Consider the following 23,262-nt stretch of genomic DNA (forward strand, 5'->3'; position numbering starts at 1 on the left):
TGTTAAAAAATTGTATAAAAAAATGGGAAAAAATTGATAATGACATAGCTGTTGACGTGACTCAACATGAGCATAGCAATATTAAATGTTATACTTCAACTTTTAGTAATATATAGATATAGATTAGTTACCAATAACTATATGTTATTATTGTCATGAATAGCCTATATAATACCCATCATCACACCCTTTCTTATAAGTCATAGTATATTACTCTATATTTAGATATACACAATCCAACTATATGTCTCTCCCACATATTTTTCTACTATTTATATTTTTTCTAAGGAAAGACAATATAAGTTGTTCTTGAACCTTTGTGAGTGGAAGTGTGTCCATCACAAAGGTTGATGCTATGGTCTAATCCTGGGGGGTTGTTTGGCCAAGAGAACCAGTCGCACCAAATTTTACTTTGGGTGGCACGAATCAACCTTTAAGGACAACGCTTTCGTAGCATGATTTTATAGCATTGTGAGATTGTTCTAAACTCCTTTTTATTTTATGTTCTTGCTAATTATTTGGGATATTAATTTTGTATTAAAACTTGTTTATTCACTAAAATATTTCCAACACAAAATGCAAACCCATCACCACCAATTGCCACCAAAATCAACCAAGCATTACCCAAAGTTAACCCAATCACCACTAGCTATTATAAAGACAACCCAGAATCAACCAATCAACACTGGTCCAAAACCACCAAAAAACCCAAAATTAGACCAACCCAAAATCACCAAAATGAACTCAAAATCCAAAGAGTGAGATTAGTAGAATTGGCAGCATGGTGAGAGGTGGAGAGTGAGAGAGGGATGGTTGAGAGAGAGATAGAGGCAAAGCAAATAGACATATAGGTTAAAAAAAAAAAAAGATTCTAGAGAAGTGGAGAATTGACGATGAGAGGAGAGACAGAAAATATAATTAAAAAACTAAATAAAAAATAGTATGGTGCTACAATACCCTTCTACTAGGGTATTGCAGCACCATGCCATTTTTTTAGGCATATGACACATCTAATGTAGGTGGTCTTTTGGTGTTTGGCCATTGGTGTGCTAAATGCTAAATATCTAATGCTAGTGCTTTTATAGCTCATTTAAAAAAAGAAGAAAGGAGGAGTGTTAAAAATTGAATGCTAGAAGCCACCTGAAAATCGAAGCAGGCACATCACACACACCGTCCACCTAGATGAGCCACTGGTACCAAGAAAGCTTAACAAGAAAAAGATCAAGACGAAGAACATTCAGATGAGCACTCAGAAAAAATATCTGGAATTTTTTTTTTTTTCAAGGATTAACATGTGGAGAGATAGAGAGAATCATTTTTTGTTTGTGTGTGTCGGGGGGGGGGGGGTGTTTGTTCTTAGAGATAAATAGTCTTTCTTTTGGCAAATTTCAAGGGGCAAAAGTTAGATTTAATGAATTTGTCTAGTATTACTTTAGATTTTAATTTTGTTAGGTGTGTTTTGTCTAATTTTAATCTTGCCTCTTCACCGTTGTCTTCAAGAAAAGGGCCTTATTATTATTATTATTATTATTATTATTTAGGTAAAGGCCTAAAGAAGCCTTAATTTATCTAAAAAAAAAAAAAGCCTTAATTTTTTTTTTTTTGAAACTGGAAAAAAAGCCTTAATTAAAATGTACGCATACATATATTATAATATAGTATTAGTTAAAAAAGGGGGTCTTCTGTTATGTGGGGCCCTTAGACCATTGCCACTGCTTATATGCTCTAGTTGGCCCTGCTTGGATGTCATGAACACAATAAAAAGTGTCAACCAGTTGGACTATTATTGATGACCTTTTTAAACTTTAATTACTTTATTGAAAAAAAATTACGTAATAAACTGTTGTTGATAGAGTCTAGCATGAATGAATTTTATTCAGCAGGGAAGCTAATGCAGAGCATCATGTATGCTTACAAGGGCAAGTAGTTGGGTTTCAAATTCTAGTGCAAGCACTTACGTTACAGCATAGGTCCCTAGTTAGAAAACTTCACCACTGCTAGGTTGTTGGAAGCTTCTAGAAGGAATTTGGAAGCTAGGAAGATAGCTGATGCATATGTTACCAAACAGCCCTCTTATTGTAGTTTCAACTGAGTCCCGCACAAGTATAGATTGATATTAAAGTTAGTTCTGAAGACAGGTAAGAAACAATATTGTAACACATAACAGCCACTAGTGACAATTATGCAGTAATAGTTGCATAAAGACGCATATAGGCTTCATTTTTATGCTTGATTGAAAACATCTCCTTAGATCAGGTCCATGTCTTTTCCGTTTGGTTAACACTGCAGACTCTGGGTTTGGGGGTTTTGTGTTTGTGAGTCTCTGTATGGGTTTCTAGTGGCCTTGGTTGCTATACATACACTTGGTATACAATACAACACAACACAACACAATAACTCCCAATTATTGAGAGAGAGGGGTTTCCAAATCATGGTCTCCACCGGGTGAAATAGCTATGCACCTTCAATTGTTATTTGCCGGAACAATGAAGAAAATTGTGAATTATGTGAAAATTATGTTTGATTAAAGAAAGTTAAAAGAAAAATTAAGAGAGTAAAAAAAGAAAAGAAAATAAATATATTTGTAAAAGCTGATGTGGACTTTTTTGCCAACTAATTACTAATGTAACAAATAAAATTTAGACACATCGTCATTTCATTTAATTTTTTTAATATTAGACATGCCAACTGTACAAACTGTTTGCCACATAGGCATAGATTGCATATTGAAAATAATAGAGATCAAATTGACTGTTGTTAAAATATAAGAATTAAATTAACTTTGACATCCAAATTTAGGGATTAAAATAGTGTTTTCGCCTAACGAAAAATATTTGCATTTTCTCCTTGTAGATTGCAATAGGAATTATAAAGAGAATAACAAGTTTCATGAGAACCGTAACCATGCATCATCGTCCTTCTAGACTATTCGTAAATTCATTATTTGATTCCGGTCTACAAGAAGAAGTTGTGCTGGATTGGTCTCTCCTTATGGAAAAGGCTGCTTGTTTGGGAGTTGGAAGGTTCAAAGTTTCACCATCAAGCATCTTGATAATAATTGTCATGGTGGGGCGATCACTTGGGTCATGTTGTACACATAAGAGTATTAGAAAACAAAATATCTCGTAGGGTCTCGTCCATTAAATCCAACAGCATGCCATCGGTCCACAATCTCCATGCCTATGACAGTAAACAAACATTTTGGTACGAAGTAAAAACTTACCAAAGCATAGGTTATTAGAAAACTTAACACACCTACATAGCCTATAATGAAACAAAATATGATGAGAATGAAGATGGTTATGAAAATTCAACACACTTACATAACTTAGAAGGCTCATTGCTATATACAATTTTAAGTAGAAGAGTATAAACAATACTATTGCTAAAAGTTCTCTCTCTATGGTTTTCTCTCTTGAGAAAGCCTACGAGGTGAAAAAGTTTTTCCCTCTCTCTTGGTCTCCCTTGGGCGTCTGAAGGGGTGGAAGAAATAGCCTTTGTGGCTTTGTTTTCTCCTATAGGTAGAACTCTCGGTTTTTTAAACTTTGTTTTTAAGTTTGGTTTTCCCTCGCTGTTAAGATGGCGGAACTAACTTAGAGATGTGAGAACCTAAAACTCTCTGGAAAAGAAGGTGGGGAGGTAAACATCGACCCAAAGGAGGAAGATCCCGAAATGGTGGTTGTTGGGAAGTTCCTCACAAAAAGAAGAATAACTTGGAAACAGTAGTGCGCACTTTGAAACCCATTTGGAAAACAATAGAAGGCTTTGAAGTACAGGATGCGGATGATAACACGGCACTCTTTGTATTCATGAATGAGGAGGATATGAACGAGGTCCTATGGTCCAGTCCATGGTCTTACGACAAGTATCTATTGGTCCTACATAGGCTTGGTGTGTTGGAATCTGTCTCTACCCTCACTCTCGAACAGGCCTCCTTCTGGGTGCAAATCCACGGCCTGCCAATGAGAAAACAGACCAGAGACAAGGGGGAACGCATTGGTGGAACTATGGGAGAGGTTGAAAAGGTTGACAGGGTGGAAAGAGGCTTCAGTATGGGGAAATGTTTACGGGTAAGGGTGCGCATTGACATATCAGAACCAATTTGCAGGGGTAGAATGGTTCGTATTGGGAACACTTCTTCAACTTGGGTGGACTTGCAGTACGAGCGACTGCCGAAATTCTGCTATTGGTGCGGGAAACTCTACATTGACGATAGAGACTGCTCCCTATGGATTCAAAGCGAGGAATCGCTTGGTCTAGAGGATAGGCAATTTGGTCCGTGGCTTATAGCGAACACGGATTGGTTGCAGAGGCCATTAGTGGCAGAGGTAGGACGGAAGGAAACTAAGAAAGAAAAGGAAGCTAAGGCGAATGTGGTGTGGAGTAGGAACCAGCCTAAGCCAGTCCCTACAAAACACCTGGCAGAGGCAAAGGAGCCAGGATGCAGCGGCGAGCGACCCCGGGAAACATGGGCTACATTAGATATGGTAGTAGATGGTCTAGCGTCGCCAAATAGGGTGGCTGTGGATTTTGAGGCCCAGCTGCAGGATTTAGACCAGGCAATAAGTGGAATAGACATGGTGGTGAATTCGAGAAAGGAAGATCTCAATCAAAACCCAAAGCATGCGATTTTCGGAGGAATCAGAAACGCTGAACAGTAGTGGATCACCCCAAGACTTATGGTCCAACCCAACTTTTAATAAGGGCCACATTCAAGCTGATGGGCCTGCGCAACATAGCGAAAACACGATGGGTACTAAAGCCCACCATGGAGAGTTTCAGTACAAAGCTAACCTTCAAGGAAACATCACGACTGGGTCAAAAGAGAGTACAGAAGGGCCCACCATAAGATCAAAGGGGTTGAAAGGGATAAACACGCTGTTATCTTAAACCAAACAAAGTGGGGTAGGAAAAGAAAACTCTCTGCAGAAAGGAGAGGCGGTGAAAAATACCCATGGCCACAATGATCCGAGCAACTTGGCGACATGGAAAAGGGTGCCAAGGGAACCCGTCAACCTAGCTACTCTGATCAGTGAAGGAGTGGGGATCGGCGCGAAAAGGAAGGTGATGATGCCTTTAAAAGAAATCCCAGCCAACATTCCAATGGAGAAACGATCTAAGAAAGTAGAGAGCCAGATTGCACTCAGCCAAAATCTGATCAAGCAAGCACTATCGGTGGAGGCTGCAAGGCAGCCTTGCCGGGATCGCTAGAACTGTCGGGGGCTTGGGAACCGCCGACTAGTCCGTGCATTAGAGAAGGTAGTGACTTCACAAGATTCCATTTTAATTTTTCTTATGGAAACTAAGCTCTTTTTTTTTTTTTGAGATAGATAGTATTCAAGAAACTCTTGATAGACCAAGGGGGTTGGTGGTACCTAGCAAAGGAAGAAGTGGGGGTTTAGCACTCCTTTGGAAGAGGGAAATCCGGGTGGAGATTCAAAATTACTCCGAGAACCACATTGATGCCATCATTGTGCCAATGGGAGATGCCCCACGGTGGAGGCTCACGAGCTTCTACGAAAACCCGGAAATGAACAAGAGAGAGGAGTCGTGGTCCCTCCTCACTAGGTTGGCAAGGGGCAACTCTTTACCTTGGGTTTGTATTGGGGATTTTAATGAGCTGATACAAGGAGGAGAAAAAGGAGGCAGCAACCGTCCAGCTAGACAAATGGCTTGCTTTTGCAATTTCGTGAATGAGAGTCAACTAAGGGATTTAGGCTACGTTGGGCAGAATTTTACCTGATGCCTCAAGCTTGGAGACAGGGGTTGGATGAGGGAAAGGCTAGACAGAGCATTAGTATCAACGGGGTCGGCACAAAGCTTTCCCACTCACCAACTGCATCACCTAGCGAGCTCTGCATCTGACCACTGCATCCTACTTCTAAAAGACAGCCCTCCACGGAGCAAACCATGGCAAAGGAAGAAGCGTTTCAGGTTCGAATCAATGTGGATCCAAGATAAGTCATGCATTCATGTGGTGAAGGAAGCGTGGGCTAAAGGAATGGCAAGAGCATCTGACTCCCCTTATTCAAGCCATCTTGAGGAATGCCGCTTTGCACTGGCTTCATGGAACTCCTCAACCTTTGGGTACGTTGGAAAGAAAATTTCCAAACTCCAACGATCACTCCAAGAACTTGAATGTCAGAAAGGTACCCCTCAGTTATTGACAGAAATTGAGGACACGAGGAGGGAACTGAACAGGTTGTTGGACATGGAAGAAGCAATGTGACATTAGCGAACGCACATTTCTTGGCTCAAACAAGGCGACAAGAGCACTTTCCTTTTTCCACACTAAGGCATCTAACAGGTACCAACATAACACACTTCTAGGAATTACAGATAAGGTGGGAGTTTGGAAAGAGGACATGGAGGAGATTGGGAATGTTTTCCTTGAATATTATGAATCATTGTTTACATCATCTAACCCAACAGTTAGTGAGGAATTACTTGATGCCATTCACCCGAAGGTGTCAGTCCATATGAACTCCTTCCTAACCAGGGATTTTTGAGCAGAGGAGGTGGATAAAGCTTTGAAGTAGATGTTCCCCACCACTGCACCGGGGCTAGACGAGATGCCCCCCTTTTCTACCAACAATTTTGACCTACAGTTGGTAATGTCATAACTAAAACTGTATTAGATTTTCTAAAAGCTGGTATCATTCCTCATAAATTTAATGAGACCCATATAGTGCTACTTCCAAAAGTAAAAGATCCAAAGCAGGTGTAGGATTTTCACCCAATTAGCTTATGTAATGTAGCATACAAACTTGCTTAAAAAATTCTAGCAAACAGATTGAAACTTTTTCTCCCAGACCTGGTGTTTGAGAACCAGAGCACTTTCGTGGTGGAAAGGCTAATCACAGATAACATCCTAGTGGCATCAGAAACTATGTTCCACATAAGCCAAAAGAGGAAGGGCAAGGTTGGGGAAATGGCGCTAAAATTGGACATGAGCAAGGCTTATGACCGGGTGGAGTGGATATGCTTGGAGCAGATCATGATTAAGCTAGGATTTAGTAGAAGATGGGTGGGTTTGATGATGAAGTGCATTACGACAATCTCCTATGCAATCCGAATAAACGGGCATCCATAAGGCCACATCGTACCTACCCGGGGTCTTCGCAAGGTGACCCTCTCTTGCCTTACTTATTCTTGATGTGTGCGGAGGGACTATCTGCCTTACTCCACCAAGCAGTCCAAAACAGGAAGTCAAAAGGCATATCAGCTTGTAGAAATAAGCCGAAAATATCACACCTATTTTTTGCTGATGACAGTTTGATTTTTGGAAGGGCAACAGTGGCAGAAAGCTCTAAAATCACACGAATGTGTATGAGGAATCATCTGGTTAGCAGCTGAACAAGCAAAAAACTTCCTTTTACTTCAGCCGAAACACAGATGTAGGGACACAAGAGATAATCCAAACTATGTTTGGTGCCCAGGTAATTAGGCAACACGAGACTTATTTAGGCCTCCCCTCACACATTGGGAGATCGAAGACCAACTCTTTTGCCCAACTGAAAGGAAAGGTAGCTAAAAATTTGTCTGGTTGGAAGGAGAAGCTGCTCTCAGCTGCTAGGAAGGAAGTTCTCATTAAGGTAGTAGCCCAAGCGGTCCCAACATACACTATGAGCTGCTTTAAGCTCCCCAATGCCCTTTGTGATGAACTAATGAGCATGGTCTGTCAGTTTTGGTGGGGGCAGAAAAGGGAAGAGAGAAAGATGGTATGGTTGAGTTGGGAAAAGTTGTGCAAACCAAAGGATATAGGAGGTATAGGATTCAAAGACCTAAAAAGTTTTTATTTAGCCCTCTTGGCTAAACAAGGGTGGAGGCTTCAAAATCACCCATCCTCGCTCTTTTCAAGAGTTTTTAAAGCAAAATATTTCCCCACCGATGATTTTGTACATGCTACCATAGGTAAACACCCATCCTTTGCTTGGCACAATATAATGGCAAGCCAAAAGATTGTGGAGAAAGGTTTGGTCTGGAGGGTAGGCAACAGTGAGAACATCCAGATATGGAGGGATAGGTGGATCCCAAACCCATCCACATACAAGATCTCTTCCCCTCCCCACCTGGTGAATGGGACTCGAACCTGATTAAGCAAGTCTTCCCCCCCCCCCCCCCCCCCCCACGAAGCTGCGATCATCATGAGCATTCCCTTAAGCCTAAGTCTGCCTCCAGATAAGAGAACATGGAGTGGCACAAGCAATGGCAAGTTCACGGTTAGTAGTGCCTACAAACTAATCTTGGAGGTCAATGAAAAAGATGTTTTGGGGGAGACTTCTGACCAAGCAGCGATGAAGCTACTGTGGAAAACAATATGGGGCATGAAGACTCTAAACAAAGTTCAAAACTTCATTTGGAGGGCTTGCAAAGATATTTTGGCCACCAAGACGAACTTGAGGAAGCGCCACATCACAAGCAATGACCTGTGCACAAGTTGTAACAAGGCAGCAGAGACTAGTGGACGCATGTTTTGGTTCTGCGGAAAGGCGAAGGAAGTTTGGAATAGTAGCAAAATGGTCTTCCCTTTCATGATAGCTCGAAACTGGGAATTCATTGATATTGTTTGGAATGTCATAAAGCATACCCCAAAAGACTTTGGAATGCTAGAAAAGACTACAATGATATGCTGGGAAATTTGGAAAAATAGAAATGTTATAAGCCTCGAAGGGGCAGGCAATCAGGGGTACATGGTCCTGAAGAAGGCTCTCAATCAAGTGGAGGATAATTGGGCTACTCATGAGAAGGTCTTACCACAAAGAGATAAGGAAGAAATTTGTTGGTCTGCGCCGAGGGAAGGGAGATACAAAGCTAATGTTGATGGTGCTACCTTTACCGAAACACAAGCATCAGGCATGGGCCTGGTAATTCGCAACAATCGGGGACAGGTAATGGTGGCCATGAGCAGGAAAATCCCTGCTCCACTGTCGACACTAAGTGTGGAGACAAAAGCAATGGAATTTGCTGTGGAGTGGATGCTGGAGATGGGGTTTCGAGAGGTCACCTTTGAAACTGACTCCCTAAGTTTACATAATGCTCTGAAAAGGGTGTCAATGTCAGATGCCTTGGTGGAGACTAAAATGGAAAGCATCCTACATCAAGCCTAGAATTATAGATTTTTTGATGTCTCTCATGTAAAAAGGCAGGGTAACAAACCCGCCCGTATCTTAGCCCAATATGCTAAAAAAATTGGGAACTTAGTTGTTTGGTTGGAGGAAACTCCTAGCCTTATTGAGCACGCATGCGCTCAGGATGTAGTTTCATTTTTCTCAAGTTGAATAGAAGTTTCAAAGTTTCCGAATAATAATTAAAAAAAAAAAAAAAAAAAAAAAAAAAAAAAAAAAAGAAGAAGAAGAAGAAGGCTCATTGCTTGTTTTGACTTATAAAAACCTATGTTCTTCTTTTCACATATAATCTCAAGTAAAACTACACCAAAACTAAAAACATCGGATTTGATTGAGAAGATTCCATCTAATGCATACTCCAAAGACATATAGCCACTACATCTATAGCCACTACATCGCAACAGTTGTATAAATTATGATATTAGCAGGACACTTTGTGCATATTATCTAAACAAAGTTATTAGAATGAAGATTTGCCATAATACACAAACAATCAGCTACAACAATCATATTGTGTATAGGAAACATACTAAGTTCCAGCTATTTTTGTTGTATTTGCCTCCGTTTGTTTGCCACCAACAATCCTCGCCAATCCAAAGTCAGATATTTTAGGGTTTATTTCATGGTCTAGAAGAACATTACTGGTTTTCAAATCTCAATGAGTGATCCTTAATCTAGAGTCTTGGTGAAGATAAAGAAGCCCTCGAGCAATTCCCAAAATGATGTTGAAACGCATCTCCTAGTCCAAAAATATGCTTTACTTTTGATCTTGTGTTTTTCCATAATTTCAGTTTGCATTTGAAAAAATAAATTTAGCAACAAAAATAAGATATAAAATCAACATAATATGGATAGTAGATAAAGGAAATAGGTTTAGAAGCGAACCAAATATGAAGAAGTCTAAACTTTTGTTAGCCATGTACTCTTAAATTAAAATTTTTTCATTCCCTTATATGCAATATCCATAGAGTCTGGCGAGGTTCCGATGCTGAAGTTTTGCAATCAATACCACCTCATTCTTAAATTCTAGTAGACCTTGACCTGAGACACTTGAAAGTCTCTTTACAGCAATTTCTTGACCACTTGGAAGCTTACCCTGGGACCAAAATTCCCAATACACGAAATTAACATTGACCAAAAACTAGCTGACATCTGTACATTAATGACCACTAAATGTTGCTGAGATTACCTTGTAAACAAGCCCATAGCCTCCTTGTCCAAGCTTGTTTTCATCTGAGAAGTTATTAGTAGCAATTCGTATGCTTTCCAAATCATAAAAAGGTACATCTATTCCTTTCTCATCTTCTTCTTGGAACTCACCTGAATCTATCAAGTCTTGGACATAGCTTTCACTATATAACATGCGTTGTACTCGATTTCTTTGGTCAATTTGTCTATTTTCTAAATTCAGAAGACACTAATCTATCTTAGTTCACATGTTAATTACATGGAAGAACTTGTAACAGGTTTTTTTATGATTCAATCTAACCCAAAATAAAATATGTAAAAATAAAAATAAAGAATCAAAGTGCATAGTATGCATTTTGCAAAGTGCTTACCTTGTCTCTTGGTCATCTTTCTTAACCATATGTAGATAAAAGTCATGGCACAGAGAACAATCACACTAGTTATTCCAGCAATCAGAAGCAATATCATTCCTTTTTCTGATGGTGAAGAAACTACAACAAAGAGAGATGACTAGTCATACTAAATCTCTCGGGTTCAAGCTGAGAAGGAATTGGAAAAGAAAATGAGAGGAATTGGAATTGGGGAAAGCTGAGGTTCAAGCTTTTAGCCTTTTAGGTTTGAAAGTCTAAGCTGAGAGAGGGAATTGGAAAAGAAAAAAAAAAAAAAAGAGGGAAAAGGATTTCCGGGAATTGGAAAAAAAAAAAAAAAAAAAAAAAAAAAAAAAAAAAAAAAAAAGAGAGGAAGGATTCCGTTGCCGGGATTTGAACCCGGGTCTCTCGGGTGAGAGCCGAGTATCCTAACCAACTAGACTACAACGGATTTTTGTTCTCTTTAGTGCTGGAAAACTAGTTTCTACTTGACAAAGAAGAGTTATTCCCCACTTTCATCTATATCTCAATGATATGCTAAAATGATCATAATAATAATTAAGACTTTTTTTTTCCTTTTTTTTTCAAATTAAATGGAGAAAATCTACTGCCTAGTAGAGATTTAGTATTTCATCAATTTAAAAGTGAATATATTGTCACATCATTTAAAACTACAACAGGGTATAGAATTTGAATAGAAATCTCTCACATGATGTTTAGTTTCATTAGTGATATAATTAAACGATAATTAGTGGAAGTTAAAGGATGTATGTTTTCATCAATTTGTAAAATAAAAATGGTTATTGTTGTACAAAATACAGACTAACAATATATGACTCGGTAATGATCACATTGACATTGCTGTAGACGATTTTGCAAATTTTTGGAAAGACCTGCCAACTTTGGAGGTAAAATTAGAATTGTTACACGTAAGTAAAAGAAAAAACCCTGTCAATTAGTCCTTAGCTAAATACACAAGGTCCTAACATTGTGCTAAATCACTAAAGCAACTATTATCACAGTTTGTAAAGGAAGAAAATATAAAGCTGGGGCAACATTAACTAAATCATTATTTGTAATAAAGTAATTTTAATTTGCAATATGCACATGATATAGAATCCTGACCTTGTGTACAACTTAACTTTGTGCCATCCCATCGAAAGCTTATAGTGCAAAGGCAACTCCTCTTCCCATCACTTGCTGATTTACAAGTTGAATGTGGCCAATCCTCGCAATCTGCAGATAAATTGCAGATTGACTCCAGTGATGGCTCCCAAACAATCTTAACATCATCTGTAACTCTAGACGAAACATTGGAACTAGAGTTTCTTGGAGTAGTTAGATTAAATGGCAATGACTGGTTTAGCCGCAGACTATCTACATCCTTGACTTGGATAAAAAACTTTGATGTATTTTGATCGATACTAGTGACTTGATATGTCCCACTGAGGGCCTTGAAGCTAACCTGGCCAGAGGTAGTGTCGCAATTGAAACTGAAGTACATAGGATCACCACAATTTGAGCTAGTGCTAAGTGGATAAGGGATCATGATTGTCCCACAAGGCTCACAATTTTGTACAGTTGTTTCTGCAGAAATATCAAGTTTCAAATAGTGAATAAACACAAACAAATGGGACTTGGCCTTATATACATATAATTAATGAACTTGCCTAAGAATTGCAAATCCATCTGTCCACAAACTGACAGCCCATCATCCCATGGGCCATGGTTGAGAGTTTATCATATACAGACAAGGTTAACATTTTATTTTTGTTCTGTAAAGATAATTTATATTTTCAATTATCGGCTCATCTTAACAAAATTTTGGCTATCATATAGAACCATGTTTCTTGTCAAGTTCATTATAAATAAAGTTACTAAGTTGATAGTACTATTATTTTTTGTGCCCAGTATCTTAAGAGAGTGGCTGTTTCTTTAACATTTTGAGTAGACTTGGGCTTGGAGTATAATTAAACAGCTGGCAGGGTTTCTAAACTTTCTACTTCATATTGAAGACGATTTCTGAATTTCCAGGAGTACCTATATTCGAAATTCAAGCAAATTTATGTAAAATCGACCAGTTAGTGCAGTACCTATATCCGAAATTGCTACACGGATGGAGAGGTTATAACCTTAAACATACTCCTCTTGAAGATTAGCTAACTCCTGCCTCCAAATCCAGCATGGCATTCTGGAGCGTTGATTATATGAATAAGACTTGCAGCCGCAGTTTTTAAGGCACAACTCTTTGCATTCTGTTTTGCTTTTGACCCGAGTCTTTTGTTCCGGTTTATCCCCTATCACAATCATCTTTAATTTCAAGAAGGTGTCGCCACAGGACATCGAATTTCTTGTGCACCCATCTGAAAAATCTCCAGAATACCACTTCTGAGCGACATGGGGCATGAAACTTGGCAAACATTTGCATGCCAATTTATTATTGTATAAACTACAGCTACCAAATTTTCAACAAACATTATACACACTACAATTGTCTCTCGGCATAGCAAAGTACAAGGACCCTGTCCCGTTTGTGCTCTGTTCCCAATACTCTTATCTTCCCACTAAGGGTCTGTTTGTATTCAGCTTCTGCGTTTGGAGCTACGTTTTGTTCCTTTTTTTTTTTTTTTTTTTTTTTGGTTTTCATGCGTTTTGGTTTTCACGCGTTTTGCGGTTACTGTTCAATGAACAGTAACCGCAAATATTGAATTTTTGCAGTGAACAGTGCATATATGCACTGTTCACGGACCTACAAATTTCATTTTTTATCAATTTTTTCATTAAAAATGGGTCCCACAGCACTATTCACACATTTAAAAATTATTTTGCTACAGTGTTTTCAGTTTTCAGTTTTCAGTTTCAGCAAAATAAGTTCTATCCAAACACACACTAAAATTAATCACCAACCTTGCATTCTTAAAATTATAATAAGTTTGACCTTCTGTTGTTGAGACGATAGTGTAAAAACTACCCCGGGCTTTTCCAATAAATCGTCCCCTCTTTGTTGACGATAATTGCGTTCTGACTTCCGGCTGTATCTAGCATAAATGTGAAGCTCCCGCTTCCAGGGTCATCACGGTCTCTCCAAGAAGTCAAATTCATGTCTCCACGCAACAACATGCCTGGAAGAAACGTATCAGTTGGATTTTCAAAGCTCTCCCACAGACTTATCACATTACCGTATTCGTTGTTGGGTGCATGTGACACCCTTGGATTCCAGCCCACGTGCATTGTCAAAGCTCATTTATGAGCTTGCTATCAAAAGTCTTCAAGTTGGGCATGCCTCTTAATGAGCTTGCTTCCTCAAGCTTCCAAAGTCAGCTTTTGGTTTAATGCAAAGCTGAGCAAGTGTGTCTAACACGCTGAAGGAAGAAAGAAAAGAAAGAAGCAAATAACAAAGGTCATTCGGCCTTAAGTGGAGAGCTGAAACAGAGAGTCCTTTTTTAGGTTATTGTGTGTGAGTTCCAGAGTGAGCAAGAAACACGAAAGGAGAGAGTTTCAGTCATTTGAGGTGCAGTCCGTGTGAAGAGATAGAGAGAAACACAATGAGAGTGTGAGAGAGTAAAAAAGAAAAAATGAGACATTTTTCTTTGCTCAATGTTAATGTGTATAGTGTTGTAGGCTTTAGGCCCAACTAGATTACTTGTGTAGCACACATTCTTGTACTACACTCTTACTTGTATTGTATTCATATGCTTCCTATATAAAGGCACTCATATATATTTTTTCATTTTGAGAAATACAATATTATTGCATTTAGTATTTCTAACATGGTATCAAAGTCACTGTTCTGACCTTTTCTTAGTAGTTTTGTCTTTATTAGTGTGACTTCAGTCTCAACATCGCTTCCGCCATCATAGCAGCCACCATAGCCTTTCACCGTTGAACCTCTGACGTCTTCCAGCCATCGTCCTTGGGTTTCGGACCTACAGCTGCTATCGTTAAGGAGTTTTACACTACACAGACCACTGCCCTTTGCATCACTACTGCAAATATTGCTCCGATTACGTTTCTAAAGGTGCCACTAAGATCGTCTTGCGCCACTATACACACTCATGGAAACCTTGACACCATCGGAGACTGCATGCGCACCCACGCGCCGATCAAAGGTTCTGTTCTGTAGCTCAATCGCCCACGCACCTCCCACGTGCCACTGCACATCTAGGTTTTGCTCACGTGCTCACACGCGCCGCATCTTCAGGTCACGCGCCCACACGCACCTCAACCTCCCGCTGACATCATTGCTGAAAGTTCAAAAACGTGTATAAACACCTTTGAACGTTTAGACCCCCAAATTACAACTTAATCAATTCAAGCAATATGTCAAACAACTAGTGTGCTGAAACTTAACATACGCTATAATATGAAATTGGTGAAAACTATCTATGCCGAAACAAAACACAATCCACAGCAGATAATAAAAAGGCAAAGATAGAGAGAAAGGAAGATGCAAACACAAAGACAACACACGATGTGTTATCGAAGAGGAAACCGAAGCCCTCGGCGTAAAACCTCTCTGCCGCCCTCCAAGCGGTAAACAATCTACTAGAAAATACAGTTGGGATACATGGACAGCAATAGACCCTCCAAGCCTAATCTACCCAGTGCACCTAAGCCCTCCAAGCTTCATGCTCCAACGAGGTTGCGCCGAACCTTTTTCTTTTCTAGCTTCCCGGATTCCGCTACTAGACCGTAGCATCAACCAATGAAGATTGGTTCCTTCCTAACTGCTTCCCAGAAATCCAAACAGCTCTCTCATAGTAATGATAATGGTGAGAATCAGGTTTGGTATAATACCTCTCAAGGATTTGACAATGGAGAGGAAGAGAGTTGAGGAATTTGAAGAGACTCTAATGTATAGATTGTGGGTGAATCAATCTTGTTTTTCTTTAGGGTTTCTCTCTCAAAATTCTCTCTGGAAGCTCTCTTACAATCGTGGGTAAAAGGGATATTTATACTGGAGTGGTAGAGGAATGTGAAACGTCAGGTTTTACAAAACAGGGGTGGCTCGCGGCTTGACCTCGCGGCTTGACTAAGTCGCGAGATCCAGTCACGAGATAACTGTATGGCCAGTTGTCCTGTAGTTCTCCAGCTTGCATGACTGTTCACCTTCTAGCATGCTTGGCACGTGTGCCGCGTCTGGTGGCTTGCAGCCGCGAGTCACCCGCGAGACCAAGCCGCGAGTCTCTGTTTTCTTGCACACTCTTGAGCAATCTTTACTCTATCTCACTCACTACCCTTACATCAAACTCACCTAAATACAGGGTTACTAATTGCTGAATTACAAGCAAATTTGGCACGGAATAAAGCCAATTAGATGGTTGAATAAATTCAACCTTACAATTGCTAATGTCATCCACGTTAGCCCTAGTTGTGCTGTTGATGACGTCACTTGCTTGCGTTAGCCGCTGACGTCATCATTTGGATTCTGGTGGTTTGACCGTTGACTTTCTCAGGGTTGACCATTGACTTTTTTCCTAAGGTTGACTTTTTTGCAATCTAGGTGCTCCTTACCCAATTTTTCATGTAGATTTCAGTTTTGCAGTCCATTTTTTCATATTTATCTTCTAAATGAAGAATAAGGGCAAGTCTTCTTCCTTTTGCAACAATCGTCGCCAACAATCCAACAAACGTCTTTGCAATTTTTGCAAACGTTTTGGCCATAATATTGAGACTTGCTATCAACACAACAAATAAACTATTTCTATTTTTGCTACTACAGTTGCTACCACTGAGAGTGTCCAACCCATGGCTCCCATCTCTGCACAGTCTCAGTCTTCTAGATCCACTTTCACCATTTCCAGAGATAACCTTGTAAACATCATTGCTAATGTCATTCATATGGTTGGTAATGCATCTTATTCCTCTTCTCTCTCAGCTTTATCTGGTATTTCTCCTACCTCTTGGCTTATGGATTTTGCTTGTTGCAATCACATGACATCTCACTCGTCCTTATTCTCTGACCTTAGACCTGCACTGCACCCTCTTAATATTCGCACAGCAAATGATTCCACAATGTCTGGTCATAATATAGGTTTCGTTTCAACCTCTAACCTCTCGGTTCCTGGGGTCTTTAATGTTCTTGATATTTCTTACTATTTATTTTCTATGAGACAATTAGCTGAGTTGGGTTATCGCATTATCTTTGATTATTCTGGGTATATTATGCAGGATCCAAGGAATGGACAGGAGCTTGGGACCGGTCCCAGAGTTGGGCGTATGTTTCCCATGAACAACCTTTATCTTCCACTTGTTGCTCCTGTTTCTGTTGCTGCAACTGCTGCTGTTTCTTCTGTTCCTTCCCTTTGACTTTGGCATGCTCGACTTGGTCATGCATCTTCCTCTCGGGTATAACAATTGGCTTTTAGAGGTTTGTTAGGTTCAGTGTCTACAGAAAATTTTGATTATGTCTCATATCAGTTAGGAAAACAACCAGTTTTGCCTTTCAATACTAGTGAATCAATATCCACTAATATCTTTGACCTTATTCATTCTGATATTTAGGGGCCTTCCTCTGTCTCTAGTATTGGTGGGTCTCAATATTTTGTTATTTTTGTCAATGATTACTCTCGCTATAGTTGGATTTTTAATATGAAACATAGTTCTGAATTATTGGAAGTATATTCTAATTTTGCAAAAATGGTTGAAACTCAGTTTTCCAAACGCATCAAAATTTTTCGATCTGATAATGCTCTTGAATATACTAAATATGCTTTCCAAGCTGTTTTACATTCCTATGGCATTGTTCATCAACTAACTTATCCAGATACCTCTTAGCAAAATGGTAGAGCCGAACGAAAACTCCGTCATATTCTTAACACTATTCGTGCTCTCCTTCTCTCTACCAAAGTTCCTGCTCCTTTTTTGGGGCGAAACTGCTCTTCATGCTGTTCATACTATTAATCGCATTCCAAGTCCTGTTATCCAAAATCAAACTCCATATGAGTACCTTTTTAGGTAACCTCCAAACTATCACCACCTTCGCTCCTTCAGTTCTGCTTGTTTCGTTCTTCTTCAGCCACATGAGCATAACAAACTTGAGTCTCGGTCAAGGCTTTGTTATTTTCTTGGCTATGGCGAAACTCAAAAGGGGTATCGGTGTTATGATCTTGTCTCTCATCATCTTCGTATCTCCCGCAATGTTGTCTTTTGGGAACATTGCCTCTTTGTCGAGCTCTCTCACTTCCGTGCCTCCCTATCTTCCTCCTCTATCTTAGATCTTTTTCCAGATGAGGCACATATTCCTGTTGTAGCTACTCCTGATCCTCCTATAGGTGCTCCTGATTCTCCTATAGACTTCTCTGTCCAACCACTAGATATCATTGATCATTTTCCTAGTTCACCCTTTAATGAATAGATGGAAGATGAACAAGTCGAGGACGAGCTACCTAACCCCAGCCCTGAGCTTAGGTCCCCTGCTCCTGCTCCGCCTAAAGATCTTCCACAAGACATTCTACCTCGTCACTCAACTCGGGTAAGATCCATTCCTACACATTTACTTGACTATCATTGTTACACTGCCCTTGCTACATTACACGAACCTCACACCTATCGTGAGGCTTCCATTGACCCTTTATGGCAGATTGCAATGAAAGAGGAACTTGATGCATTATCTAAAAACCATACTTGGGATTTGGTGACACTCTCCCCTAGGAAATCTGTGGTTGGTTGTTAGTAGATCTACAAGATTAAGACTCGCTCTAATGGGTTTATTGAGCACTACAAAGCTCGTCTCGTTGCAAAATGTTTTACATAAGAGTATGGGATTGATTATAAAGAGACCTTTGCTCCGGTTGCTCGTATCTCATCTGTTTGTGCCCTCTTAACTGTTGCTGCTACCAGTAAATGAGACATTTTTTCAGATGAATGTCAAAAATGCATTCCTTAATGGGGATTTAAGTAAAGAAGTTTATATGCAACCTTCTCCTGGTCTTTCTGTTGACTCCAACAAGGTTTGTCACATTCGACGTGCACTTTATGGCCTTAAACAAGCTCTATGAGCTTGGTTTGCCAAATTCAACTCTACCATCTCTTGCTTGGGTTACATGGCTAGTCATTATGATTCTGCCTTATTTCTTCATCGCACTGACAAAGACACTATTTTACTTCTCCTGCATGTGGATGATATGATCATAACTGGTGATGACCTCAGTGGCATTCAAAAACTCAAGGATTTTCTCAGTCAGCAATTGGAGATGAAAGATCTTGGACATCTCAGTTACTTCTTGGATCTTAAAATCACTCATTCTACAGATGGACTTTATATTACTCAAGCCAAGTATGCCTCTGAACTCTTGTCTCGGGCTGGACTCACTAATAGCAAGACTGTTGACACTCCAATTAAGCTTAATGCGCATCTGACTCCCTAAGTTGGGAAACCATTGTCTAATCCCTCTCTTTACAGACGCTTAGTTGGCAGCCTAGTTTATCTCACTGTCACTCATCCAGACATTTCCTATGTTGTTCACCAAGTGAGCCAGTATCTGTCTGCTCCACAATCGACTCACTATGCTACTGTTTTGTGCATTCTTCAATACCTAAAGGGCACTCTCTTTCATGATCTTTTCTACTCTGCTCAGTCTTCTCTTATTCTACGTGTATTTTTTGATGCTGATTGGGCAGGAAATCCCACTGATCGCAAGTCCACCACTGGTTATTGCTTTCTTCTTGGTTCTTCTCTAATTTCTTAGCGGAGTAAAAAACAAACTCATGTGGCCTGCTCCAGTACTGAAGCAGAATATCGTGCCCTTGCTGATACCACATCTGAGCTCCTTTGGCTATGATGGCTTCTTAAAGACTTAGGTTTATCTACATCCTCTGCTACTCCTCTTTATTGTGACAACCAGAGTGCCATTCATATTGCTCACAATGATGTCTTCCATGAATAGACTAAACACATCGAGATTGATTGTCATTTTATCCGCTATCGTCTTGTCCATGGTGCTCTCAAGTTGATCTCAGTCTCTTCTAAAGATCAACTTGCAGATATCTTCACCAAGTCACATCCTAAAGGACGCCTTCGTACTTTGGTTGACAACCTCAAGTTGGTCTCACATCCACCTTGAGTTTGAGGGCGACTGTTAATGTGTATAATGTTGTGGGCTTTAGGCCCAACTAGATTACTTGTATAGCATACATTCTTATACTACACTCTTACTTGTATTGCACTCATATGTCTCCTATATAAAGACACTCATGTATATTCTTTCATTTTGAGAAATAAAATATTATTGCATTTAGTATTTCTAACACTTAAGTTACTCACAAGGAAGATAAATTGGTAGAGTTCTCATGGAATTTTTGATTGCTACAACCATGGAGAGTTGAGGTATTAAGAGGAAGATTTGGCTACTGGTTTTATGGTAAGATTGTATTTACTCCTTGAGATTTATTTGTTGTATATCCAATTTATTGTGGACTCAAGTTTAGCATAAACTTGATAGTTGTAAACTCTATTTCATAGTGGATATTTTTTCGAAGCTGCCAGTGGTTTTTCCCTCTATACTGAAGGGTTTTCCACGTAAGATTTGATGTTCTTGTGTGGTTGTATTTATGTGGTGCTTGCTTAAATTTTTGTTTCCATAATATTGCTATTGCTTGGTAATTATATAATTTAATTCACACATAGACATTGAGGGGATTAGGATTTTTCCCCAACAAGTGGTATCAGAGCTTTTGGTTGCTTGGGTTTGATTGTTTGTGTTGGATTAAATGGAGAATATGACTATGAATACTATGGTTAAACTCTTGGCATCGAATTATTCGATATGGAAGCCAATGATGGAGGATGACCTTTATTGCAAGGATTTGCATGACCCTATTCAGGGTTATAGTGTCAAGCCTTGTGATATGTCAGATAGAGACTAGGAGAAACTAAATAGAAAAACTATTGGGTGTATCAGGCAATGCATTGATGTCAGTGTTTTTCACCATGTGTCTTAGGAAACAAATGCAGAGGCTTTTTAGGAAAAATTAAGGAGTATTTATGAAAGAAAGACAGCTCAAAATAAAGCTTTTATTGCTAGAAAGCTTGTGAATTTGAAGCTTAAAGAGGGTAAGTCCATTGCCGAGCACCTTAGTGAGTTCCAGGACTTGGTTAATCAAATGGTTACAATGAAGCTAGTAATAGATGATGAGTTACAAGCTTTATTGCTTCTGAGTTCCTTACCTGACAGTTGGGAGACATTGGTAGTGTCACTTAGTAATTCTGCTCCTAATGGTGTGTTACAACTTGCCATAATTAAAGATAATTTGCTTAATGAAGAAACTAGAAGAAAGGATATGGGCAAGGATATTGCACATGCTCTTGTCACAAAGAATAGGGGAAGAGGTAAGAGTAGAAGTTTTAAAGAGCGAGGTAAATCCAAAAGTCGATTAGAGTCGAAAGGAAAATTCAAGTGCTTCTACTGTGATAAAGAAGGTCACATAAAAAGGAATTGCAAGGCTTGGAAGATCAAATAGAAAGAGGATAAAAATCAAAAAAAGGCAGATGATGAGAACACTGCTGTTGTTATAGTGTTGGAAGATGAGGTCCTAGCCATAGGACAAGATGATTGTTGTACAATTTCAGATCCTTATGTTGAATGGGTGATTGATTTAGCTGCCTCTTGCCATGTCATTCCTAGAAAGGAGTTATTCACTTCATACAAAGCGGGAAACTTTGGGAGAGTGAAGATGGGCAATGATAGTGATGTTGACATTATGGGAATTTGTGATATATGTGTTAGGGCTAACACTGGATACACCCTAATTTTGAAGGATGTGAGACATGTTCCGAATATTCACCTAAATTTGATTTCCACTCATGTTCTTGATAAAGAAGGTTATGGCAATTATTTCCGTGATGGAAAATGGAGGCTTAACAAAGAATCATTGGTGTTTGCTAGAGGGAAAATTTGTTGTACACTTTACAAGACACAAGTAAAGTTGTGCAAGGATGTTGTTAATGCAGCTCAGGAGGATTCTTCGCCTAACTTGTGGCATAGGCGGTTGACTCACATGAGTGAAAAAGGGTTGCAAATCTTGGCAAAGAAGTCTCTCATTCCCTTTGCTAAAGGTACATTACTAAATCCTTGTGACTTTTGTTTATTTGGTAAACAACATAGAGTTTCATTTAATATACCCTCTACTAGAAAACTCAATGTATTAGATCTTGTTTATTCTGATCTATGTGGTCCCATTGATGTTCAGACTTTAAGTGGTAATAAATATTTTGTTACATTTATTGATGATGCTTCACAAAAGGTGTGGATTTATGTTTTGAAAACTAAAGACCAGGTATTTGAGCACTTCAAGAAATTTCATGCCATGGTGGAAAGAGAGAAAGGGAAGCCTTTGAAGTGTCTCCGTAGTGATAATAGAGGTGAATACACATCTAATGAATTCAAGAGTTACTGCTCCGAGAAAGGCATTAGACATGAAAAGATAGTTTCTGGTATCCCACAGCAAAATGGTGTGGCATAAATGATGAACCGCACTATTGTTGAAAAGACCAGATGTATGTTGAGAATGGCTAATCTGCTTAAGTCATTCTAGGGTGAAGCTGTTGTGACTGCATGCTACCTAATTAATAGATCTCCATTAGTTCCTTTGGGTTTTGATATTCCAGAAAGAGTGTGGACTGGAAAAATTGTTTCTTACTTTCACTTGAAGGTATTTGGTTGCAAGGCATTTCTACATGTGCCTAAGGAACAAAGATTGAAGCTTGAGAGCAAATCCACTCCTTGTATATTTGTTGGATATGGAGATGCAGATTTTGGCTACAAGCTATGGGATCCAAAAGAAAAGAAGATGATCAGAAGTCGAGATGTAGTTTTTCATAAGAATGAAAAGATGGCAGAATTTGAGAAAACTAAGAAGCCTAAAGCTACAGTTGAAGGTGTTCCTAATCTTACACCTACCTCTTCTTCCTTAGATAATGCCACAAATAGGGAAGAGGTACAAGATGAGAATTATGGTGATGAACCAACTGAATTTAATGCTGATGAGCCAGCAAGTGTTAATGGTGATGATGTGATAGATACAGATGGTGTTGAGCAGGGGGAGCAGCCTCCTCCACTAGAGATGGTAGAACCTTAGGTGAGAAGGTCTACTAGAAAGCGTTGTCCATCGACTAGATACTCCACTTTTGAGTATACTATGATTATTGAAGAGGGGGGAGCCAGAAAGTTTTCAGGAAGTATAGTCTCATAAGGATAAGCAAAACTGTTTGAAGGCTATGCATGAAGAGATGAATTCTTTGAACAAGAATAAGACTTATGACTTGGTGGAACTTCCTAAATGCAAGAAGGTATTGAAAAACAAAGGGGTGTTCAAGCTAAAGAAAGATGGTGACAAGTTAGTAAAGTATAAAGCTCGATTGGTGGTCAAGGGTTTCAGTCAGAAACAAGGAATTGACTTTGATGAGATATTCTCTCCAGTAGTCAAGATGAGTTCCATTCAGGTAGTTCTGGGATTAGTAGCTAGCTTGGATCTTGAGCTTGAGCAACTTGATGTGAAGACTGCTTTTCTTCATGGTGATTTGAAAGAAGAAATCTACATGGATCAGCCAGAGGGATTCAAAGTAAAAGGGAAAGAAC

General features: G+C 39.3%; 1 protein-coding gene and 1 non-coding gene across 2 annotated transcripts; both read right to left on the reverse strand.

Moving 5' to 3' along the window:
- Window positions 1-10,048: 10,048 nt before the first annotated feature.
- Window positions 10,049-13,915, reverse strand: LOC126696255 (G-type lectin S-receptor-like serine/threonine-protein kinase At4g03230). Its single transcript, XM_050393023.1, has 5 exons — window positions 13,711-13,915; window positions 11,810-12,271; window positions 10,688-10,807; window positions 10,318-10,529; window positions 10,049-10,224 (listed from the first exon to the last, which is right to left on the reverse strand). Exons 1-5 carry the CDS (start codon window positions 13,913-13,915, stop codon window positions 10,078-10,080), a joined length of 1,146 nt encoding a protein of 381 aa, XP_050248980.1. The 3' UTR covers window positions 10,049-10,077.
- Window positions 11,063-11,135, reverse strand: TRNAE-CUC (transfer RNA glutamic acid (anticodon CUC)). The gene has a single exon. It is a non-coding gene; the product is annotated as a tRNA-Glu (tRNA).
- Window positions 13,916-23,262: the final 9,347 nt, after the last annotated feature.

Source organism: Quercus robur, chromosome 8 (assembly GCF_932294415.1).
Source record: "Quercus robur chromosome 8, dhQueRobu3.1, whole genome shotgun sequence".
Classification (NCBI taxonomy): domain Eukaryota; kingdom Viridiplantae; phylum Streptophyta; class Magnoliopsida; order Fagales; family Fagaceae; genus Quercus; species Quercus robur.

Excerpts from the sequence above, each read along its gene's own strand:
- LOC126696255 (XM_050393023.1), bottom strand. The coding sequence starts at position 13,915 with ATGCACGTGGGCTGGAATCCAAGGGTGTCACATGCACCCAACAACGAA. Across the intron at positions 12,272-13,710 it reads TATGCTAGATACAGCCGGAA|AAACAACTGTACAAAATTGT; the intron begins GTCAGAACGCAA and ends ATATTTCTGCAG. Across the intron at positions 10,808-11,809 it reads AAAGTTAAGTTGTACACAAG|TTTCTTCACCATCAGAAAAA; the intron begins GTCAGGATTCTA and ends TCTTTGTTGTAG.